This window comes from Ambystoma mexicanum, chromosome 4q (genome assembly GCF_040938575.1).
Source record: "Ambystoma mexicanum isolate Mex_15411 chromosome 4q, UKY_AmexF1_1, whole genome shotgun sequence".
In the NCBI taxonomy this organism is placed as follows: domain Eukaryota; kingdom Metazoa; phylum Chordata; class Amphibia; order Caudata; family Ambystomatidae; genus Ambystoma; species Ambystoma mexicanum.
In genome coordinates, this window is record NC_090928.1 from 131,673,595 (window position 1) to 131,696,748 (window position 23,154).

Here is a 23,154-nt window from a genome sequence, read left to right on the forward strand (position 1 = left end):
AGTGGTTGCTGAATAACATACACAGCAACGCCCGCTGGAAACCGCCTGCAGCAGAACTCGATGTTCACTCCCAAAGTATTGCTCTCCTGCACTATGGCCTTGCTGGCAAATCTTTTTTGTTCAATTCTTCATCCTTGGACCTCTTCTTCATCACAAAGGTTCTCTTGTGTCACTCTGTGCATCTGGACTCGGTAAACTGTTCCTTTGGACACTTTCGCAGAAAGTTAACTTTCCTGCCAAAGACTGCCTCAAATCTGTACTACTGGTCTCCCAGGACGTCTCTAAACCTTCTGGCCTAGAGTAATGGGCTACTGCATTTTCTTTTCCAGGATGGACTATTCGTAAAACTGTTTCTATTTATCTCATGCATTGTGCCATATTTTGCTTTACAAAATGTAATTATCTTTAAGTGTAGTAATTTTTCTCTGCCTTTTTTACTTAAAGATTGTATTTTTATGAAACTATAGCGTGTTGACATTTTCTCATTGGGTTTAAATGAAGTGTTATCTACTTGTCAACCACCCACTACACCACCTGAGATGGACATGGGCTGCTATGTCACGACTGCCACTTGCAGAGCCTGGTGAGCTTGAGGGACTAAAGAACCGTGCTCAAGTCAGGACAATCTACCCAAAGACCCTGGCCACATGGCTTACGGAAACTGAACTAACACACGCTATTACTTTTCAACCCGATACACAGCATGAAACGTCGATAGTCTTGAACTCTTCCATGGACATGACTACAGTTTACAAATTCGTGTGTGACCCATCAGTCGAAACTAAATTGCCTTATAATGTTTTTTCCTTTTTAATGAAAAGTATAAAAGTGTAATGATATCTGTATAGCTGTGAACCCACTCAGTGTTTCCTTAACGACTCTAATTTGTAGTTCTTCACCAAATGTTTACTCTCCACATTATCACTGTCAATTATTTTCTGGACTTCCTCTTTTTGTCTTCCCTCTTTCTAGTTTTGCCATAGGGCCACCCTTTACATTCACTTTCCCTTCCCAGAATGGAGGTCTTCTGCAGGTGGGGGCGGGGAAGGTGGAGGGATGTTGAATAGCTAACTTATAATTGACAATGATGTCAGTTTACCATTTGCTATGGAACTAAACTCCCTATAACCTGTTCAGTGGCGAGATTTGACAACTAGGTATATTCTCAAGTTCGTGTTTGCATGGCCTTTTCCCCTGAGCCACAGCCTTTGACCAATGCCTTTTTAAAAATGTTGAATGGACTTGTTTTTATTCCCAGCCCCCACCCCCTCCTTCTTTGGTCGGTGTTAATGTACGCTTTGTGTGAAACAGTATTTTGTTACTTGTGAGCTTAAATCCTCCAATCTTATATCAACGCACCTGATTCGTTTTACATTTGGCACGTGCGTGGCACTATAGCACCACCGTTAGTTTTTGCTCATAGGTGGCACTTAAGCGTATCAGTTAATTTGGTCTTTTGTGCCGGATGGATCCGTGAATATTGTGGCTATGCGGTATGGGGAATGTAAAAGACACTGTACACAGAGGTCAAAGTGAGTGGCATCTACAGGGTACGACGTTCCCTTACTTTTCGGGGTAACCTGCCATCATTCCCTTAATTTATTGGACCCAAAATACTGTTCCAGGACGCCAACTTTTTAAAAAAAACCTTTGTTTTAAATTTCATCCCTACCAGGAACTCGAACCTGAGCCCTCCTGATACAGACCAGTATAACATTGCACTGTCTCTCAAGTGCTGAAAAGACATTCTTTAGTTGAATAGACTGTTTGGGATGTACAACCCATTCCCAAACAGCCAAAAAGCACAGCTTAACCCCTTGATGGCGATCTGGATCTGCGCATGAATGGCTTTAGGCTCAGACTTGTATGTTGGAAACCAAGGGCATGTCTGGCCATGTTCTTTAAAAGGTGTGAACGGTGGGTAGTGAAGGGAAGGCTGCATGAAGGTTAATGCTGAGTGGTACAATGAGATACTAATGGTGGTCATTTAAATCAATTGTCTTTCATTGTGTTTTCTTCAGTTTCACTAGAGCTGTTGTAAAACACAATATTGCAGGGTGCAGTGGAGGAAAGGAAGGGCCCAGGAATGGGTGTTTGAGGGAGGTTGGGGGGAGGGGGGTCCTGACAGTGAATATGGGGGGAGTGGGCTTAAAAGTGGGCGGGACGAGAGAGCACTATATATATGTATATGTATGTATGTATATATATGTGTGTATATATATATATATATATAAATACATTTTTATTCTTTTTTATTTTTATACACTTCTGACTGACTGCACATGGAAGGCACTGGAAGTGGTGCACTCTGGGAATTCTGGGATCATTCAAACCTCTCTCGAGGCTGCATACATTTAAGATTTGTATAACCCTCCTCTGTGCTCTGATGCTGATTTTGGTTTGAGCATGCAACTTTAAGAGGGCCAGGTGTTATGTCACAACTAGTGTATTATAATGATATTAGCTTTAAGAAATTGAGAACATGTTTGCATTGGCTTTATTTTGCTTTTTTGTTGAGACCAACCATGTTGGCTGGCAGCAATTTCAGAAAGCCATTTAGACTCGACTGTTCTGGGTTTCACGGTTTATGGCGTTTTCTTGTTTTACAATGATCCAGAATGAGTTGACATCTGAATGGCATCTCCCTAATGCATTAAATCTCGTAATCGGTTCAATTGCCTGTAAACTGGGGCAAATTGCAAAAGGTGGGGAAAGCGCTAGAACTTGATCAGCAATGCTTGGGCACCTCCAGAGACAATGGTCTGGTAAGCTTTGGTATGGGCACAGTACGCGACTTTCTACTACAGTGACGATCAGCGCGGTTTACCGGATTATGAACCAAACATTTTTGAGGGAAGCTTTGTGGTGAGGCTACGTACACATGTACTCCGTCTGTTTTTGCGTAAAAACACAAATGGATTTATAAGACTTTAACGATTTTTTAAGTCCATTATATCACAAAAATGTGAATTATTTTGTTAGCATTCGCAACTTGTCCGTCCTTTTTTCATATACCGTTATGCAAGTTCGGAATACTACAAAACGCATCTTGGAATGGTTGTGAGAAACTTTTTTTTTTAACCCGTGGTGCATGAATTTATGACTTCTTATTTATCTTGTCTTTAGCTAGGCTAACACTGTACAACAGGGCATTTTTGTAAAATCTGAAATTCATTTATTGTATTTTATTGTTTGCGTGTTAGGCTCTTATAAAAGAAGAAAATAATGTTTCAAAGCACCCACAGGGCAGGGAGGGAGCAAGTGTGCGAAGTACGTTAAAAACACAAAATTTAAGCGCAGTGGGGGGAAAAGATAGAAGGGGCGAACCTACTATACCTTGTGAGTATTCAGAACATGCAAGTGCAGCAGGGAAGTGTGTGTGTGTCTGTCTGTCTGTGCTCATGGATGAGCCACAGATGAAGTGCTAGGAATGCAAAGGCTACACAGACTGGGGCAGCGCAAGGTGCAAGTGCAAACCTCCAGGGCGGAGGGTGTGCAGATGCTGTTGATAGATGGGAAGTCAGGGCCCCGAGGATGAATAAGTTCTCAGGACACTGATTCAGCAACTGTTGGATTAGCAGAGGAGAGAAGAAGGGAAGGAGGAGGAAAAGAGGAAAGTGTTGAGGAGATTCTGGAATCTGCGAAGATCCTGCTCAAGGTGCAGGGGGCGGGGAGAGGGGGAAGCTATTCCATAGGAGGGAACCCGCTGAGGAAAGTGTACAACCAACTGCCCTCTTTTTAGCAAAAAGTTTTACACACAGAGTTGGTGCCAGAGGAACGTAGTGGCTTAGAGGGAGAGCATTTAGTGAGGTAAAGCTGAAGATGCTGTAGTCTCCAGGCCCAGAGAGCCTTGTGAATGTTGCAGAGGGATTTGAATTTAATCTGTGAAGCAATCGGGAGCCAGTGAAGAATTTTTAGTGCAGGAGACATGCGGTCCTTGAGCTTAAGGCCAAGGAGAAGTCTTTCTGCCCTATTCTGAATTAGCTGGAGCGGTCGTAGAGTGGAAGATGGTGGATTCAGTAAGAGGCTATTGCAGTAGTGAAGCCCAGAGAGTACCAGGGCTTGGGTTCCATTGAGCCTCTGAGGGAAAGTGAGAAACGGTACAATTCCTTTTGAGAAGGAAGAGCTGATAGTTGGACATCTTGGCAATGTCCGAGTGTGAGGGAGGAGACTTAAGATGACTCCAAGGTTTCTGGCTTCAGTAGATGGCGCAGGGGGAGAGCCCAAGGAGGAAGGCCAGAGTGAGGGGGGAGAAGAATGGATCCGGGGTCCAGATGGGAAGGATTTCAGTTTTACAGGCATTGAGGCAGAGATTGTTCGAGGCGCATCAGGACTGGATGGTAGAAAGGCAGTCAGGGATGATAGAGGGTCAAGAGGAGTTTGAAAAAGAGCTGTGTCATCTGCGTAACACGAAGTTGTAGGAGAAGGAGATGAGGCATGCAAGGAAAACAAGGTAGATGTTAAAGAGCCAGGGGGAGAGTATCAAGCTCTGGGGGACACCACAGGTGGAGAGGGAAGTAAGAGAGGAGAAGGTGCCCAGGATGAATTGGGAAGAGCAATTTAATGAGGAAAGAGGTCAGCCAGTCCAGTACCCGTTCCGAGATACCAAGGGTATCATGGAGCCTTTGTATGAGGATGGAATGGTTGACTGTGTCAAAGGCAGAGGAGAGATCGATGAGAAGGACAGCAGGGGAGTTAGTGTCCAGAGACGCAAGCAGTTCTTCATAGGTTTTCAGAAGAGCAGTTTAAGTGCCATCTGGATGCTCTGAATGCAGATTGATGGTCGTGGAGACCACCAACAAGTTCAGTGTGAGAGTTAGATTTGAGGCAAGGCCAGCTTCTCAACCAGCTGCCCCAGGAAAGGGGTGATGGAAATAGGCTGATAGCTGGTAGGGAAAATATGATATGGCATTTATAACGCGGCTGTACACAAGTGTGTCTAGGCGCGACGAGGAGGGAGGAAACCAAGGGAGGAAAAACCACGATCTTACTAGGCCTTTCATTGCCTGCAAGCGCAGGGAGGGGGAGAGGGGAGAAGTGCAAAAAGGGAGGGGAGAAGGAGAAGTGCCGGAGACGGTTGGCAGCAGCGGCTGGCTAATAAGTGCAGAGAGAGAGTGGACTGTAGGGTTACAGATCCAGATCACAAGTGGTCGGAGGGTCTATAGACAGTGTGAGGGTGAACTGGACAGGCAGGGACCTGGGCCTAAATTCAGATGGTGGCCAGGTGACCAGTGGGTGGAACAGTGGGTTATCAGCAGGGGAGAGGAAGAGAGAAAGCAGAATCGAAGAGGAAGGTCTTGAGTTCTTCCGGAACCGAAAATGGTTCTGCTCAAATTTTAGAGGGGCAGGGAGGCTGTTCCCGAGGGAGGCCCCAACTCTCTGCTTGTAAAAGCAGCTGACCTGCAGAGTTAGAGCTGGATGAGCGGAGAGCTTGAGAAGGGAGATACTTAAGAAGAGAGAGTTGCAGATAGTGCGGACCCAGGCCCCAGAAAGCCTCTTGGCAATGTAGGGTCCGAGGATGTTTCTTTTCAGGAGTGGGCGCACAAGGGAGTGCTGAAGGGGGAGGGGAAGATCCAGTGACGAGAGTGATTGCAGAAATCAGTGGGAGCAAGAGAGCTGATGCTATCCTTGATAGTCCTGGATGAGCAAGGGGCAACCTGTTTAGAAGAGACCTTCATGGAATGGACAACTTTGGTAACTTCTTCAGGTGTGACAGGGGAGGAGGAGGAGGAGGAAGGGGGGGCGGGATGGAGGTTATGCATGTGTGGGATGGGTTGTGGGCGAGTGTAGAAAGGGTGGTCTGGATGTCCTGAATTTTTGTGGCGAAGTGTGAGGCCAGTGCATTGTAGAGGGCCTGGGACAGAGATGAGGAGGAGGAAACGGCGGAAGGGTTGGCTAGTTCGCTGCAGATCTTGAAAAGTTCAGCTGTGTTAATGGATGCACCGAAGACCTCTACCTGTATGCGGCCTCTTCTTTGCATGGATGGCAAGTCTGTATTGCCTTTGGAGCAGGCAGCAGGCCAGTTTGTGAGATGATGAGCCTGAGATTAGCCACTTCCGTTCTGCCGCACTGCACATTCGTTTCAGGGCCGCAAGTTCGGTGTCATACTAGGTGTCACACTTAGAGGCAGGTTTCAGGCAGATCCTCATGACTGGGGCAAGAATGTCAAGAGGATTGGTGATGGTAAGATGGAGGTTGCTGAGCACATAGTCAGGGGTAGAGTCAGAGGTGGTGGAGTCATGGGGGGGGGTTGAAGGTGGAGGTGAAGGGAGATTTAGTCACTCATTTCATTGGGCAGAAGTTAATGAACGATTTTGGTCGGACATTTGGGGGGCATCAGGGGGCAAAAGGAACCCAGGTGGGTGAAGAGGAGAGAATGGTCTGACCAGGAGAGATGGGTGACTGGGGTGGAAGGGAGTGAGGTCAGTGTGAAATTGTGCAACACATTGAGTCAACTAGTATAAGTTGAGAATGCTGAGTTTGATTTTGGGATCACTATTGTTTAGGAGAGGCAGGAAGTTGCTAGAATACATGAAGGAATAGATTAAGCGACTGTTCCCAGAGCGTGCTTTATAAAGTCTTAATAAATTGAGGGGAAAGGTAGGACATTTAAACAGGATATGCCATCTTTTTGTTAATACTTGGGACTCTACAACTTCCCAGTGATCCTATTGCATGATACAAGCATACGTGGAATTTCTAGTCGGTATGGGTTGAAGGAACATCATTCATTGGATGTAAATTGGTCGGCCACTTTTTAGTGCCTAAACTGAATGTTTGTAGCTTGCAAAATTGGGAAAAATAAATCTTGGAATTCTTTTTAGGTAAGACTGCTGTAACTGAGCCGTAACATGGCATCTTCTTGTGGCTAAAGAGAAGTGATCTTTTTGATTGACGTCATCCTGTCCGGAGCATATATGAGTCAGGGGGGAGAGGGTGGCATGTGGTGGAGCTCCAACCAACTGCTCTGGGGCAGAAGGAGAGAGGTGTTAAATTGATTTTACTGCAAGCTCGTAATAATTCACACACAGGTGATAGGTTCTTGGTCACCACCGCCTACATCCACTGAGGAGTCTGAGGATAATGATGATGACCACAAAAATAACAATGCCAACCCATCTCATTCTAGGTCACAACGTGACAAGGAGTGATGGTGTCATGGTTCGAGACGGGAGGGAAGAACAAATCTACTCTTCCAACTTTGTACAGGGTATTTCAAAGACCTCCGGTTTGATCTGAAAGTGCCCAACATCAGCATGTGGTAGCTAGAGCACCTTCTCCGAAGAGCATAGGAAAAGGTCTGTCTAGCAAAGTACAAAGTGCACAATTTCTTCACACTACAGGGCACAGACGCAGAGCATCTTGCTGTCTTCACTGTGTTCCAGTGAAAGGCTGGGCTCTTGTTTGGTATCACATCTTTGCAGTGCTGTATGGTGCAACAATATGCACAGGATTTGGATGAGTCCAGAAGGCCTCTACTTGTAGCCCTCTTATCAGGAGTGTGGCAAACCAGAAAGAGGAGACGGCGAACAAGACCTAGTTCAACGTCTGAATTTTATTTAACTAAGAAGAAAAACGCCTTCCCATGTCCTAATCTACAGTGCAACTTCCCTATCCTACAAAATAAAAAAAAGGTGCTAGTCAGGATTTCGTCCAAAACTAAAAGTTTCGATCTCCGTCCTAACCTGTGCTGGTACTCTAACTGACCCTACCTTTTAGAAAAACGAAAAAGAAATAGGTTGAATACCTTGTACTCTTGGGGTCTTAATAAGATAAGGTATCTCCCGCTGGCCCTCCTGAGTCTGGATCCAATGGTTGGTTATAAATAAACAGTGGAAAGAACAGTTCTTTCCAGTCTATAAAAAATTCCTCAAAGTTCATAAAGTCTCAACTTACTGGGAATGCAAAATGTCCAAACTTCTACAACTTGGTCGGTCTTTCCACACTTCGACCAACTTTTGTGTGTCTCTGTGATCCTGTGATATATGCTTTTCACTGTGCTTATTGTGGCCCTGCAGCTCCTTTGGGGTCCCCTGACCCAATATCTCACTTTTTTAGGGTTCCTATGACCCCTCTCTGCTTCTGGTTCTTAGTTTTCTTGGTCTCTGTTAACCGGCTCAAGGTTTGTGCTGCTTTGGTTTCTCAGGCTCCCATAACCTCTTTCCTTGTCTCATTCTCTCTTTTCTCAGGTCCCTGAGCCGCTTGGATGAGGCTAGCGCAGTCCATCGCTCTTCCCCTCTCTCCTCCTCCCTCTGACCTGGGCAACCATCACACCTGCTGTGTTGCTTGCTCCAGCAAGTCTGTCTCATAAGTGATGGCAGCGTTCTCAAACAACTTGCCACTCTTTGCTTCTGGATGCTAGCGGTCTCGTCTTGGGTCTCGTTCGCTCTTTTCCATCTCTCTTGCTCTCTCTTTTCTCTCTTTTCTCTCTTTTCTCTCTTTTCTCTCTTTTCTCTCTTCCTCCCTCGCTGCCTCTCTCCCCCTTTCAACCCTCTTTCTCTCGCTCTTCCTCCTTTCCTCCCCTGCTGCCTCCACCCTCCCCCCTCTCTTCCTCCTACCTCCCCCTTCTCTTCCCCCCACACCCCCTCTGAAAGCAGAGGTCCCATTCCCCCCTTGGTCCGTGGACTCATGTCTGTTTTTTTGGACTACAGGCCCACCATATCCTGTATGTGGTTGCGCCTCGCTGGTCCAGCTTGCACTGCGCTGCCTCTCCGACCTTGCGCACTTCCTCTTCTGGTGTATAGTGTCTCCCTCTGGCATATGCCGCCTCCTGCGCTGCACCCGGCTCCGTTGGTCTGCGAGACTCCTCCCCTTGTTGACGTTCTCGCGTCTGAGACTTGCCTTGGCTTGGCTCTTTATTCTTGCTCCCGTATTCAGAAAGTGTGTATTGTGCGCCACAGTTTGTCAAGCATGTGGAAAGTTCAGCATTGCCTGAACCAAACACGTAATGTATTGTCAGTATTTCCTGCTCCCATGCAGGCAAGATAGTACATTTGGTATAGGGAGTTGTCCATGCGAATGGGAGTCATTGTTCCCTAAAGGGAAGTCACTCCTGTGAGGTACCGCTTGCCCAAACCCCAAGGGATTGTTTTGTGGAGTAGGCTTACCTCCCTAGCTTCAAAGGAGGTGACTCCCCCAAAGGGAAGAAGGGACGAATACTTTGGATTCACCACAAGAGCCAATCCCAGTACACCCTCCGGTCATCCCTGTCACTTCAGTTAAAAAAAAAAGAGTATGCGCGGTACCATAGTTCTAGTGATTTAACATTGGTCACTACCAGTTCTGCAGTTTTGTTTTGGTGTAGTGCACCTGTAATTTTACAACCATGTGAATGCATGAAGGTCCACCTTCTAACACGGCACACCGTAGTACCTGTGGCACTTTCATTAAAAAAATCAGCATAGCCGGGGATCACAATTTGGACGAAAGTTAATGTATTGTAATGGGGTAGAGTGAAACAAATTGCATTACTATAGACCTTTATTAGGGAACAAGAAGTATTTAACCATGTTAGGTCCCACTGTACTCCAATGCTACTTATAACTATATAATCTGTCTGCCTTCTAATACTGGCTTGGTGGGGGGAGGGTCTGCACCTTGCATCAATGCTGCCTCCTGGGCACTTTGCATTACTAGTTCCCTTATAGATTCAGAAAGGTTTCTCCACTCATGCGAATCATGTGTTCCTAAAGAGAATACACTCTGTAGTATTTAAAGCACAGAGCAGTACTGAGTAACATTACTTGATGTTGGAAACTCTTGGCTGCAAATGTTAATTTGATTAAACACTGCTTTATTATGCCTTTTTTACAGTAATGTCTTCCATTGTTCATTACTCCAAAGTGGTCAAATATTGGCATGTATTTGCATTAAATATTTCATTTTAATTAGGTAACAGCAAAGCATTACTCATCTTTCATTGTGGTAGCTTAATACAGAAAAGCAGATTTGGGCTTTAAAACGTTGGCAACCATTTTGTTGTCTTTACACACTTTTCTATTGCATAGGGAGACTGCAATGAGGTTGCCAGGCTGGACCAGGTGCTGTTAAAACATAATCTAGAAGTTATCAAATTAAAGATGAACTGCATTGCTAGTTAATATTTTCCAGAATACGATGGATTTTCATTTAAACCAGGCGTTGGGTTTCCATGTCCGTTTAGCTATGTCTGTTTGCTTTGTCTATGTGCAATCACTACCTGAAGGCCACTTCTTGTGATTGGTTAGAGAATAGCACCGAATAAATCCTTGGCTGTAGTTTATTACTTCTAATGCGTTGAAGGTGGCGGGCTTTAGGGTGTTGCATGCCCGTGCCCAAGTTATTCGACTGAATTGAAATGTAAAGCAACAAACTTCGGAAGAGGGCCATTAAAAACAGTCCCTGTTATAGCTCAGGTTATTGCCTTTCCAGTATAACATTGGTCTCTCGTCCTAATGAAGCCTCACCAGTGAGTCACCCATACCCCAGGTTATGTTTGACGGCCATGAAACTCTCCCCCTAGTCCTGCCTTTTGCCACTTGCAATTCACTATTCCCTTCTGCCCCCAGCACATACTTAATGGAGGAAAAACACTATACACAGCGAGAAACAAGCCAGCGACCTCTTGACTTTTAAGTTTGCCACTGTTTCTTGGTCAGGTGAGCATTCAGAAGTGCTGTATGAGAGCCAGGTGTGGGGACTAAGATTACACCCTATACCAACTACTTTGACAACAATGAAACACAAACGCCCGATTTTTTTTACTGGTGTTTAGAGTCTGTATTGATTGATTGATCAACAGCATGTTCCTGATTTTCCTGATGTTATAACGGATGCCTAAATGACTTGTATAAACATGCAGTTTCTTAGGCTTGTTCATCAAGGAGATGTAAAGCGATGTAATCCTGTCTAATAACCACAGTGTCTATATACCTGTCGAGGCTTTGAGTTTGAAGATGTTTATATGTCCGCGCTTAGAAACACTTGTGTACAGGCGCGTTATAAAAGCCATATTGTATGTATGGCAATACACTAGGTCCTTGACATTTCAGAAGTGACATTCCCGTTAAGTGATAAGTCTTAGTGGCAAGCAAACCCATTGAATGTGCCTTAGAACAGGAGTGGACTACTTTTATGTTACCAGCCAATCGGTATTGAAGGCTTCTGGACCGTGATCGCCTGAGTAGCCAACAGTTCTACAAATCCAGATCGTTGCCAGAATGTGTGCGACTGCCAGGTGCCTTCTGCTCAACTTCCTATGCCTACTCTTTCTCCCATTGTTAAAACACTCTAACCAGCCTCCTCTTTCCCCTTTGCCCTTGGCTATTGCCCACCTTCTCTTTACTGTATTCATTGTGAAATGGGACTTTGGGCATGCCGCTGCCGAGCGTCCCTCGTTTGGTGGCCATCTCGGAATGAGGACATATGCTCCTGACACTGCACTGAGGCCAGGTCCTAATGGTGTCAAAGCCCTAGGTCGCAGTTAATATCAGGAATTATGGTCCTGTGTCCCTCTTTGTTCTCTAGCATTTGATTCTGGCTCAAAAGACAGGCTTCAGGGCCCATAGTCACTAGTATTGGCTGTTCCCATTCGGCTGTAACTTGTAATTATTATTTAGTAAGAGAAATATCCAATAATCATTCCTCAATTTAAAAACACTGTTTTCTTTGCTCTGGTTCCCTGGCCAAATCTTAGTTTTATCACAAGGTGCCAAACATTTTATTCCAAGTGGTATTGGCCTACATTCGAAATACTTGGTTGGGCACTTCTATTCTTTTTTTTTATAGCTGGGCTGTTCAGCTAGGTATTCTCATGAGTTATTGGTTACTTGGAGTTGCATGGCCACTGCGGTCTACCGGAATGGTAGAACAATGCCCTATGCTGGCATGGATCAAAGATAGGTTCCTTTTGTAAGAAAGTCGAGCAGAAACTCTACCACTCGCCCTGTCCCCTCAATCGTGTTGATGGACCCACTCTGGTTAAAAAAAAAACATCTTGGAGGTCTTTGATATGGTGATCTTGTTAGTCCCACCAATACAATCCTTTGCCATCTAAGGGAGATGCTGTTCAACTGAACACCTTTTTGTAAGAACAATTTTGCACGTGGTCTATGGCTTCCTGGTGTGAACTGCTGTCACAGAGGAGAGTAGTAATTTTGCTCGGGCTAGGTTGCCTTCAGGGAAGATTTTCTCAGGGGCATCAACTGTGCTTCATCAGGCACACTAGACTATGCAGAGATAATGTCTTTGACCCAAGGGTGCTGTTGAGTCCCTCTCTAGAGAGCCGCTGCAGGAGACCGCCAGACGTCCTCCCTTTTTGTCACTACCAAGGACCAGTAACAATGGTCTACTGCATTGCATCGTATTGTGAAGGCAACAAGCTGGAACATTTTCTTCATTTTCAAGCTACTGTGGGGCTTGTGGTATTTTATCATTTTGCCATTTGCGGTGCTTCTTATCTTTGGAAGTGCAAATTAAAATTACCCTAAGTTGACCTCAACTTACCTGCATTGGCCTCACAGCTTGTGCTTTACAAAGGTGACTCCTCTTGAGTTTCTGTGATTTTTTATTTTGAACACTGACTATTTAAGAACATTTTTCTAAGAGAATCGGAACTTTGACTTGTCCATTGGCTTTGGCTGTCCTGGCTACCTAAAGGCCTCCTTCTGAACCTGTTGGCTTTGGCAGTGCTTCTTCCCTTACAGTTTTTAAATGTTGAAAACTTTAATGCTGGGATAATTGACTGGGATTAATGTTAAGATAATTACTACTTTTTAAGAATGCTTTAAATAGGTTGGTGTATAAGTAAATATTTATTATATAACTTTAAGTGTGTGAGTGTTTAATTGAATACTTGTATTTACTGCTTTCATTGCACAGCTCTACAGCTCACATTACCCCTCTTAAGATAGGCCTGGCTGCTCAGTCACACTAACAACTTGTAGTACAGGCCTGTATTAAAAAGTGGGTTACCTAATACTAAGGAGATAAGTCATGTCTAGTTGCACACCAGTTGGACTGCACTAATTCTTACCTTACACTATTATGCTGAATGTAAAGTTCACTCTCACTGGTTTATTAAAATGGCAAGGCATCAGTCCAGTTTTGTCTAGATTGGCAATAAGTGAATGGAGTAAACAAAATGTCTGACTTCGAGCTATTTCTTTAAGCCTCCAAGCGATTTTGATATTAAAACATCTGCGTAAAGAAAAGCCGACATTTTTAAACCGCCTGAAATGAAATGAGGGCATCCCAGTTTTACTTCAAGGGTTGTAGCTAGTTCATTACTACATAACAACAAATCAATAGAGCGAAGACACAGCCTTGTCAAAACCTTGATTTTTACCTTTGAGTCCTTAGTGGATGGAACTGGTGGTGTATTCTTAATGGCGGTGCCAAGTACCACCGTCTAATGGTTGATGGAAAACTGAACTTCCGTTTTCCTGTATGCAAAATTAGGTGCATTTAGATACAAGATGGATTGCCAGTTCAGTCAGAAAGTGAGACTACTCCCAACTTTAACATATGATACCACTAGCCCCAGTTGTAGGAAGGAAGGTTGTGCTTGGCTCTCAAATCCTGTAAGTAAAGGAGAGTAAATAACCATCTATGCACTGCAAGTCCTGCATGCAGGAAAGCTCAGCAGAACCATGGGCAGCCCTATGGGGCTGGGCTTTTTAACTGTAGCTCCTCTTGAAGCCACGCCCTGGGCTTGCTTGCTTGAAAGCGCTCAGTGCTTGCTGCATTGTTAATGGGGAGGACTATATCGGCGTGGGAGGCTTAGTCGCTCTTGGACTGCGGATGGTCTCTTCCTTGAGCTTTCAGCATAGTCTCATGTAGGCACAGAAAAGGGCTTTTGCCCAGTACCAGTCAATAGTCTGGGGTGCCCTGTCCCTAGCTATGAGAAAGATGCAGTGTTCTCCGTCCTTGTCGCGAAATTCTGGAACACCACCCCTAAGTGAATCCAGCAAACAGACCACCTAAGTTTCAGGAAAACGCTAAAGTACCCAAGGCAAGAAGGCAACTCGCCACCTAGCTGGAAATTATTTAAAACGCAGCAGGCAGCCATAAAAGCAGCACCTTCAGACATGTTGACACCTGCAAAATGTTCTTTAAAGAAATGGCCCACTAGATTGAATATAAGGAATAAACGTACAACAGGGGAACAAGTCTGCCAGAAAAATGAAATGACATTCACTCAATGCTCTGGGCTAACACGCCATACAGGTGCAGCCTATCAAATTGCTCAAATAACCACAACACAACCAAATTAAAGGTTAGACACCATTCCTCGAACGCTTCTCAGTACCCATAACTAGTAAGAACAATCCTAAAATGCCAAGCAAACCTCACAAGATCCAAAGAGAGAATCCGTCACCCCAAAAATCTCATGCTCAACCACACTTACCCCACCACATGCTTGCCAACCACCCTCTAAACAATCGGAACTGTGCGCCCCTCAAATCATCTTGTATACCTCTCCACCGCACAACCTCGAATAATCCATCTTTCAAATCGGACACTATAGGTGTCCCATCAGGAAATTGAGCTTCTTGTGTGCACAAATTGCTTTCCACCTAGAAATAGTCTTCTCATCTATGTGAATTAAGGACACGAACGAGGTCAACTCTTGTATCCATTTTTCGACAGGTAATGCATCTGGAAACAGTGTAAACCTCTGCTGAGGTGTGTAATGAGTTATTTCCTGTTCTGTCACCCTGCAGATATTTCCGTGGTGGAGATGAGCGATGCCTTCCGACAGCCTTCCTTGTTCTACCACCTGGGGGTGAGGGAAAGCTTTAGCCGCGCCAACAACATCATCCTCTACTGTGATAACAATTCAGAATCCCTGCAGTCGCTCAAGGTGAGTTGCATAATAACCGCACCGACTCGGGGGTGTGCGCGTTTGACACTAGCAATACCGTGCTGTATGTTAATTATTTTTTTTTTAAATCTTTAATTTGAAAATGTCATTTTATTTTGAATACTTAAATTGGGCAACACTGGCAATTAGAAACGGGTTTCGATTTTTATGGACGTTGGTGCGGACTGGAAAATCCATATAAATGTTTGTATACCATAGTACACATTTTTATTGTTGTTGGGGAATTATTACCCATTATGCAGATAGCTTGCAGTGGAGACGGCTCACTGGTTACATTCAATAATGAATATTTTATTGTTGAAAGATGAAAAGGAAGGAGATGTGTACATGCTGATGCTCCCTAGAAGGGAACTTTCAAAGTATAGGACATAAATGGTAAACGTCTTTCCTCAATATGTACATTTCATTGTATAACCTGGAATGCTCAACAAGCTTTCTCATTGGACTATCTACAGACTATATAACACAGCATAGCCCCCTAGATTGCTTTTTGTAGTCCAAAGATTGGTCATTGGCACCCCATCCGGGGAGTCATGGGACTCGTAGCCTATCACGGAGCTCAGAATGTGGGCTTTGCCTCGTGATATTGTCAGTGTCTCGAGCCCCCCTTACCCCCAGGAGTTGTAAGATTCCAACTTGCCTCCCAGAGCAAATCTCCACTCCCACAAATCCCTACCTCCCACCCCCCCCCCCTTATCTGCATTTGTGGCAACACCATCTTCCCTGCTGTCCCCCCTTCTCCTCACTGGCTGTCCCTTTTCCCTTGTCCATTGCAGACATTTTTTTTTGTAGCTTTTAAAAGTTGAGAAACGGCAACTAAACCGTTTCTCAACTTTAAAAAATGGAATATTGGCACCCTGAAAAAGCATGGTGGGGTGCTAATAGCAGTAAGCGCCTCCCTGCGGAGCATTACCGGGTCAGTTAGGTTCCATGTAATAATGTCGCCACAAAAATCTTGCCATGCAAAAATATCGCTGAAAAATTGCCGTTTTTTGTGGCGACATTATTGCATGGAACATGCGGGGGACGCCCCCGCAACCCCCAAACTTTTTTTTTTTTTACCCTGTCCACATATATATGGCCACCCATATAATATCGCTGCAACCTTTTCCCGGCGATATTGTTTACGGCGACCATGTATATGGGGATAATATTACCTGATACCGTCAGTTAAGGGCCTAGGGCCAATGTTAAGGCCTTCCCTTCTCTCTGACCTGCATGTTGATGGTTAATTGCTTAATGCGGTCTTTTGAGGCTACCAGCTGCGTGGGTGCACACCTAGCAAATTCACAGGGAAACTTGTACTGACTTCCATGTACTTAATTATACTATATATATTAAATGCCAAGTGAGACAGGCTATAATGGTTTTATAGACTGCAACCTTGGGCTGTAACAGCTGTTTTAGGGCCATAAACCCCGTTAAACGCTGTTACCGTGCTAGGGTCTTGAACTCTGTTATCAGGGCCCCATAATTCTTGGTTCAGCTCCACACTGGGTTTATAAGGCTTAATTCGAAACTGGGGAACCAGATTACTCATTATTTAGACTTAGACTTCCCTCTGTATCTCTCACTATGATACAGTAACTCCTGTTCTCAGTGATCTTATGCAGTACATGCTACCCTTGTTTTAATTTTCTTTCTATGTGCAGCACTAGAGAAAATCTAGGATTGGGTTGGTTGCTGCTATTACAATACCGTAAATAAAATGGACAAAGCAAGAGAGCGTACCCTTAAGTCTACCCAGCATCGTGAGCTTGATAACCGCCAAGAGAGTTTTCAAAAGTTGTTTCCGTGAGCTAAATTTTACCCCGGTATCCATACAAATTGCATTTCACTGCATGAAATTGTATATGTTGAGTAGTTGTCCTGAAAGCCTTGTTTAGTTGGGGATCTTGTTGACCATACTGGGGGCAAACTCCCCGGTAATGGCACGCTCAGTCTAAAGTTGTACCCATAATCCGCCCCATTTTTTGAAAATACCCCTTCCTTTGTTTTGAGCCTTAATTTTACCCGTTTATATCCAAAAACCAGGAGCTGGTAACGTCCTTTACACCACCCATATGCTTGAAAATGCAGATTGCCACCAATTTTCGTATCCAATGATAATCTCGTGGCAAAAAAGCAGCTGCAGAAAAAGACCATTTTTAAAAATGCATTTTTCGATGCATTTATATGTGGGCAGTGGGTTATGGTTATATATACGGTTATATATTAAGGGAATAATGGGGGCTGCGCCTGAATATAAATGCATGGGAAAATTCATGTAAGATGGCGATATTTTCGGCCATGACATTATCACATAGAACCACAATTTTTCTTTCAAATTCCTTTTTCTTTGTAATATAGAGACTTGTCTTACTAATGGGCCTACTGGCTTCCTTACCTTTTGATTTCTTTTAATGAAAATTGCCCAGGTTTTGGAGCATCAGCCAATAACATTCCTTGTGGCTAAACACATATAGCTAGCTATGTTTTGCCCTTATTTATTGTATTGGTTTTGTCTCACTGAAAACTGTGTTCACCTTTGGTTTTCCATAGACTAGGCCTTAGAGATGCATAGAAAAATGCACAAATTGTTCAACTTCATTTTATTTAGTAAACTGCTTTAAAGGAGAATTCATGCAATAGAATAAAGATTTTCCATAATAACTTACTAGAAATTCTTGATTCTATTAAAGACACGGAGGCGAGCATTATGCTTCTCTTTCTTTTATTAATATATAAATAGAAAGCACAGCAGCAAGTGTTAATGCACCTTATTGAAAGCGCAGGAGTGCGTGGCAGACAAAAGGTGCATGAAAAAACACAAAGAACTTAGTAAATATTAACGAAAACAGTGTAAGTCCAAGAAAAAACTCCATTTTCCAAGATGCTTCAGGAAAAGGTCCAGCAAAGGGTCACTAACATGTGACTTAGCCCACCAATGAATAACTGGCTGTCCATATAAACAGTCATACAAATTATGTCACTTCCTCTTTCGAAAGCTGCGAACTTGAAAGAAACGGTGAAAAGAAGAACTGTAGCTGAGGTCATCTCGAGACTGAAGCCGAAGCAGAGCTGATTAGGCGATCAGGAGGGCTTGTCTGAAGCCGCTGTCAGAGAAGAGAAAGTAACTAGAATTAGTTAACCCTAGTTCCCCTTACGGGGTGGGAGAGAAATAGTGTGTTAACTTGACATACATAAGTCAGTCCAATAAGCAGTAACATTCCCAAACAAGTCGCACAATTATTACCCAAAGGTGGTAGCGCTGTTATTTCTCTTGCTGGGCGGGATAATGCTCGCCTCCGTGTCTTTAATAGAATCAAGAATTTCTAGTAAGTTATTATGGAAAATCTTTATTCTATGTCAAGACCGGAGGCTCCCATTATGCTTGTTTAAAGCTTACTTACCATGATAGATGCTGGTTGTTCTAGCGGTTTCAGGTAGAATTCCTTGAATATTGATTCACCTGACCAATCCGCCATTCTCATGATATCTTCCAGGCGTACTCCGACCTGAAATGCTTTGGAAGCCATGGCTCCTCTAACGGAGTGGGCCCCGAAATGCAGGGTATCTATTCCTGCTTGAGTCAGAGTCCAGCGCACCCAGCGTGCTAGGGTTGGAGACGAAACTGCCTTGTGCGGTTTACGCAGGGCTATTAGCAATTGCCCGTTAGGGGAAGTCCTAAGCGGGGCAGTCTGATCCTCGTAAACTTTGAAGCATTTAACTAGGCAAAGCTTAGGATGATCTTTGAAAGCGGGGTACGAAATAACCCTCGAGTTACATTTCGTTCTCCTGTGCAAATGGAATACCACCCCATCAGGAGAAAAGGTCCTGCCCGCCAGATCGAGAGCTCTAACGTCAGAGACCCTCCTGCAGGAGACTAAGCAGAGCAGTGTAGTAGGTTTGCCTGACAAGGCATTCCGAGACAGGTCCTTGTTATGCGGCCATGACAGAAAAAGATTCAGAACCTTGTTGACGTCCCAAAGCTTATCATAGCGAGACGGGGGCGGAATTGTAAGTCTTATTCCTTTAAGGAGTCTGCAGACGAGCTGATGCTCTCCAGCTGGAAGCCCCTGAATGAGATCATGCCCGGCGGAAATAGCTGAGCGGTAGGCGTTAACCGTCCTATAGGCGAGGCCTCTTTCCACTAATGAAGCCAGGAAATTTAGGATTTCCTCTATAGGTGCTGAAACTGGATGTGAACCGTTCCTACGGCACCAGTTACTCCAGGCGTTCCAGGAGTTAGAATATCTCTTGAGGGTAGCAGGGGCCCAGCTTTCCTCAATGAGGTTGATTGCCATGGCTGATATGCCGGGAATCCTCCACCTTGACCTGAAATCCTCCAGGCTGCTAGGTTCAGTGATCCGTTGAGGAGAAGAGGGTGACGCTGTCCTGACGGATCCAGAAGGAGATCTGGAAATTGGGGTAGAAGGATTGGAAAATCCGAAGAAAGTTCCAGAAGAACTGGATACCAGGTCTGAGAGGTCCAGACCGGGGCTATGAGGACCAGGTCCGTATGCTCCTGACGGGCCTTCGCCAGGGTCCTCGCTATCATTGTAAATGGAGGAAAGGCATAGTGAATCCCCTGGGTCCACTGCTGTAGGAATGCATCGGTCGCAGCTGCTGCTGGGTCCGGCCTCCAACTGTAAAAGATGGGTAGCTGGGAGTTCAGACGGGATGCAAAGAGATCTACGGACATGGGGCCCCATGTTTGCTGGAGGCGGAGAAAGACTTCTCTGTCGAGCCTCCAGTCGCTGAAATCTGTGGAGTGACGGGAATGCCAGTCCGCCACTACGTTTGTGAGCCCTGGGAGATATTCCGCTGTCACCGAGATCTGGTGTTCCAGACAGAAATGCCATAAATCTTTGGCTAATTCCGCTAGAGGTCTTGACTTGGTCCCTCCCAGGTGATTGATGTACCGTACTGCGGAGATGTTGTCCATCTTTAGTAAGACACAACAACTTGCTTTGCCTCTGGCAAAGGAGCGCACAGCGAAAGAGCCGGCGAGAAGCTCCAGACAGTTTATATGCATTTTCAGCTCCTGGGGTGACCAGAGCCCTCCTGTGGCTACAGAGCCGCATCTCGCTCCCCAACCGGAGCGACTGGCGTCTGATTCTATGATAATATCGGGGGTGGATCCGAAAATGGCTCTGCCATTCCAAGCTTCCATATGAGTGAGCCACCAATTGAGCTCCGTGCGCGCAGAGGTCGACAGTGTCAGACGTTGAGAGTAGGAGAGGCTCCGTCTCAGATGCTGACCCTTGAGCCTTTGCAATTCTCTGTAATGAAGAGGACCGGGAAAAATCGCTTGAATGGAAGACGACAGGAGACCGATTACTCTTGCCAACTCTCGAAGAGATATGAGGTCTCTCTGTAGAAGTCTGCGGATCTCCCGCCGTGTCGCATGTATCTTGGCCACGGGAAGATGAAGTTGCGAGTTCAAGGTGTCCACCAAGAATCCGAGAAATTCTAGATTCTGGGATGGACGGAGTACAGATTTCTCCCAGTTTATGAGGAAACCCAGACTGTGCAGTAGGTCGATGGCTATTCTGGCCTGATGCACTACTAGGGCTTGAGAATGAGCCATGAAGATAATGTCGTCTAGATAGACTATTAATCTTACTCCCAGTTCTCTCAAGCGAGCTACTACGGGTCGCAGAAGTTTGGTAAAGGCCCAAGGCGCTGAGGAGAGCCCGAAGGGTAAACTCGTGCACTCCCAGTCTTGGTTTTTCCAGGAAAATCTGAGATAGCTTATGTGGGCCTGGTGAATAGGAACTGCTAGGTAGGCGTCTTTCAAGTCCAGGCGCACAAGCCAATCGTTTGGCCTCAGGATGTCCCTGAGCATGTGTATCCCTTCCATCTTGAAGTGATGGTAGACAATGAAGTCGTTGAGAGCTCTCAAATTTATAACTGGGCGTACTTTTTGCTTCCTGCGAACCAAGAATATGGGACTGAAGAACCCGCCTTGGCTTGAGCAGGGGCGAATCGCTTGTTTTAGATGTAGACTGCGTATTTCGCCATCTAACGCTTCCTCGTCTGCTGTGGACATAACTAATGGTGCAGGACGAGTGGTTTGATGAGGTTGAGCGAAAAACTCTAAGCGCAGGCCGCGCGCTGCGTCCCTGATCCATGCATCTCCTGATAAGGAGTCCCATGCCTGTGCAAAAAGAGCTAACCTCCCCCCTACGGGTGTCTGTGGCGCAGGTGCTGCTATGGGTACACTGACCTGTAGTTTGCTGTTGGGCTGGATATCTTGCACCACTTCTCCATCCACGACCTCTTCCCCGCCCTCTTGAGGGGAAGAAAGTGTCTGAGCGGTCCTGCCAAGAATTGTATTGGTCCCGGGATTGCTGAGGTCTTCGATCAAAGGCGAAGCGGCCGGAGGAGCGACCTCTGCCTCGTCCGGCCCTGGAGAAAACCTTAGTAGCAAAAACCCTTCTGATGGAGGCTTGAGCCTTATCCAAGGCTGTAAAGGTGCCGACGAATTTCGACATTTCTTTCATGAATGGGTCTCCGAAAAGCAGACCCTGGGCTCCTGATTCTGTATCTGCTAGCTCGGTTAGTTTGCCGTCAATTTTGTATAAAATACCTTTACGGCGTTCAGCCGAGATGGCGCAACTGGCATTACCCAGTAGACAGAGGGCTCTTTGCGCCCAACCTGAAAGGATTGTTGGATCGATGGGATCACTGGAATCAATGGCCGCCTCGGCCAGGTCCATAATCTTGGCTAGAGGACCAGTAATGTCCAGGACTCTGTCCTGACAGGACTTCCAAGCGCGGTCGATACCCTTTCTCGGGTCTTTCACATTCTTGCCTAGAAAAGTGATCATCTTGGAGTCTAGCTCCGGGGTGAGGGCTACTTTTCCAGGAATATTGGGACGGGGGCATTCTGCCTTTAATCTGGCCCTTACTTCCTTATCTAGAGGCTTGCGGAGTCTGTTCATGATGTAATTGGTTGTTCTGGACGAAGGTTCCCAGTCAGAGGATCTGGGGTGCACAAGATCTTCTAGAGCAAACATCCCGCTGGAAGTGGGGGGTTCCTCCGTTACCTTCTTGGGGATGGGGACTGCCACAATCCCAGAGGTAGAGGGTCGCGACCCTATAGTTTGAGAATCCTCATCAGAGGATGAAAGGGGATGGTAGTTATCATAGACCCCTCTATCTTCGTCATCAGTGCCCTGTTGTTCTCCCTCCGGGCTTGAGGGTCTAAAACCCCTGTTGTCTTCCTCGGGGTAAGAGGGTCTTTCGAGGGAAGGGGTGTCCTTCCTGTCCATGAAGGCTTTTTTAAGCCTGGAGAAGGCGTCTGAGACGGCAGCGGTGGCAGGAGTAGGCTGGCTCGGGGGGGTCATGGAGTCTTTGCTCCTACGAGCCGGAGTACATCCCCCATCTATAAGGTGCTTTCTTTTGCGGGTTTTCTTTCTCCCTGTTGGGGAGGTCTCCTGAAGATGCTCCTCCATACTGTCTAGGCGCTGCTGGATAGGCAGGAGCATCTCAGATACTGCTTTCTTGATGGTGGTCTCCACTGAGGATCCCAGCACCTTTTTGAGGCTGTCTGCCATTGCCACCTCATCTATGTGATACTCTTCCTCCTCATGATCAGACCAATCCTGATCTGCCTGGGGAAAGTACTGAGCTGCCATAATGAATTTTAAATGCACCTCCTTTTTTTTTTTTTTTTTAAATGTAAATGCTCTTAGTGGGCAACAGACAGCCTTCTCTCAGCCCACTCAATTTCAGACAAGGAAGGTGTGGAGCACGATACCTTGCTGAAAAGAAAAAAATCAATCTGTTTCTGTGAAGTTATATGTGATACTTCCTTCGATTTCGTTTTCTTTCTTTTTCCTTTTTATAACGTTGAATCAGAAGAAAGGAAAGATGGCTCGTGATTGCAGCTGGCGCTGGCTTTCAAAATCCGTTGTAAAAGCAACGGAAATGACAAGCGAGAGCCAGCTGTTCGAGGAAAGGACTCGGGGAGCAGAGGCTCCCTCTAGTGGCCACGGAAGGCCATCGCAGCGAAATGCTCTCCGTGTGCGGCGTTCCCGGGCTCTGTGGGAGTGAAGAGCGAGCCGGAGGCCGCGCACGGAGGGGTGAATAAATTAACAGGGCCGCTCGCGAACGCGAGGGCTCCTGTCAGCTGCAGAGATCCTCCCGCGGCAGCGAAGCTGCTAACGCGGAGGATCGAGTGCAACTGACAGACAATGAAGCGCGTTACGCGCGCGTATACTGATTATAGATACGAACGCTAAATAAAATATGCAAATATATCCTTCACCTTATTAAAATATATTTAAATTTAAAATTCTAAA

At 45.6% G+C, this 23,154-nt stretch overlaps 1 protein-coding gene across 2 annotated transcripts in view; it reads left to right on the forward strand.

Moving 5' to 3' along the window:
• MAP3K5 (mitogen-activated protein kinase kinase kinase 5) overlaps positions 1–23,154 on the forward strand; it is a 1,851,596-nt gene that overhangs the window by 225,769 nt on the left and 1,602,673 nt on the right. For both annotated transcript variants that reach the window (XM_069607656.1, XM_069607657.1), the window contains exon 2: positions 14,703–14,842. In XM_069607656.1, the coding sequence (XP_069463757.1) occupies positions 14,703–14,842 (140 nt within the window). The remainder of the gene's footprint in view (positions 1–14,702; positions 14,843–23,154) is intronic.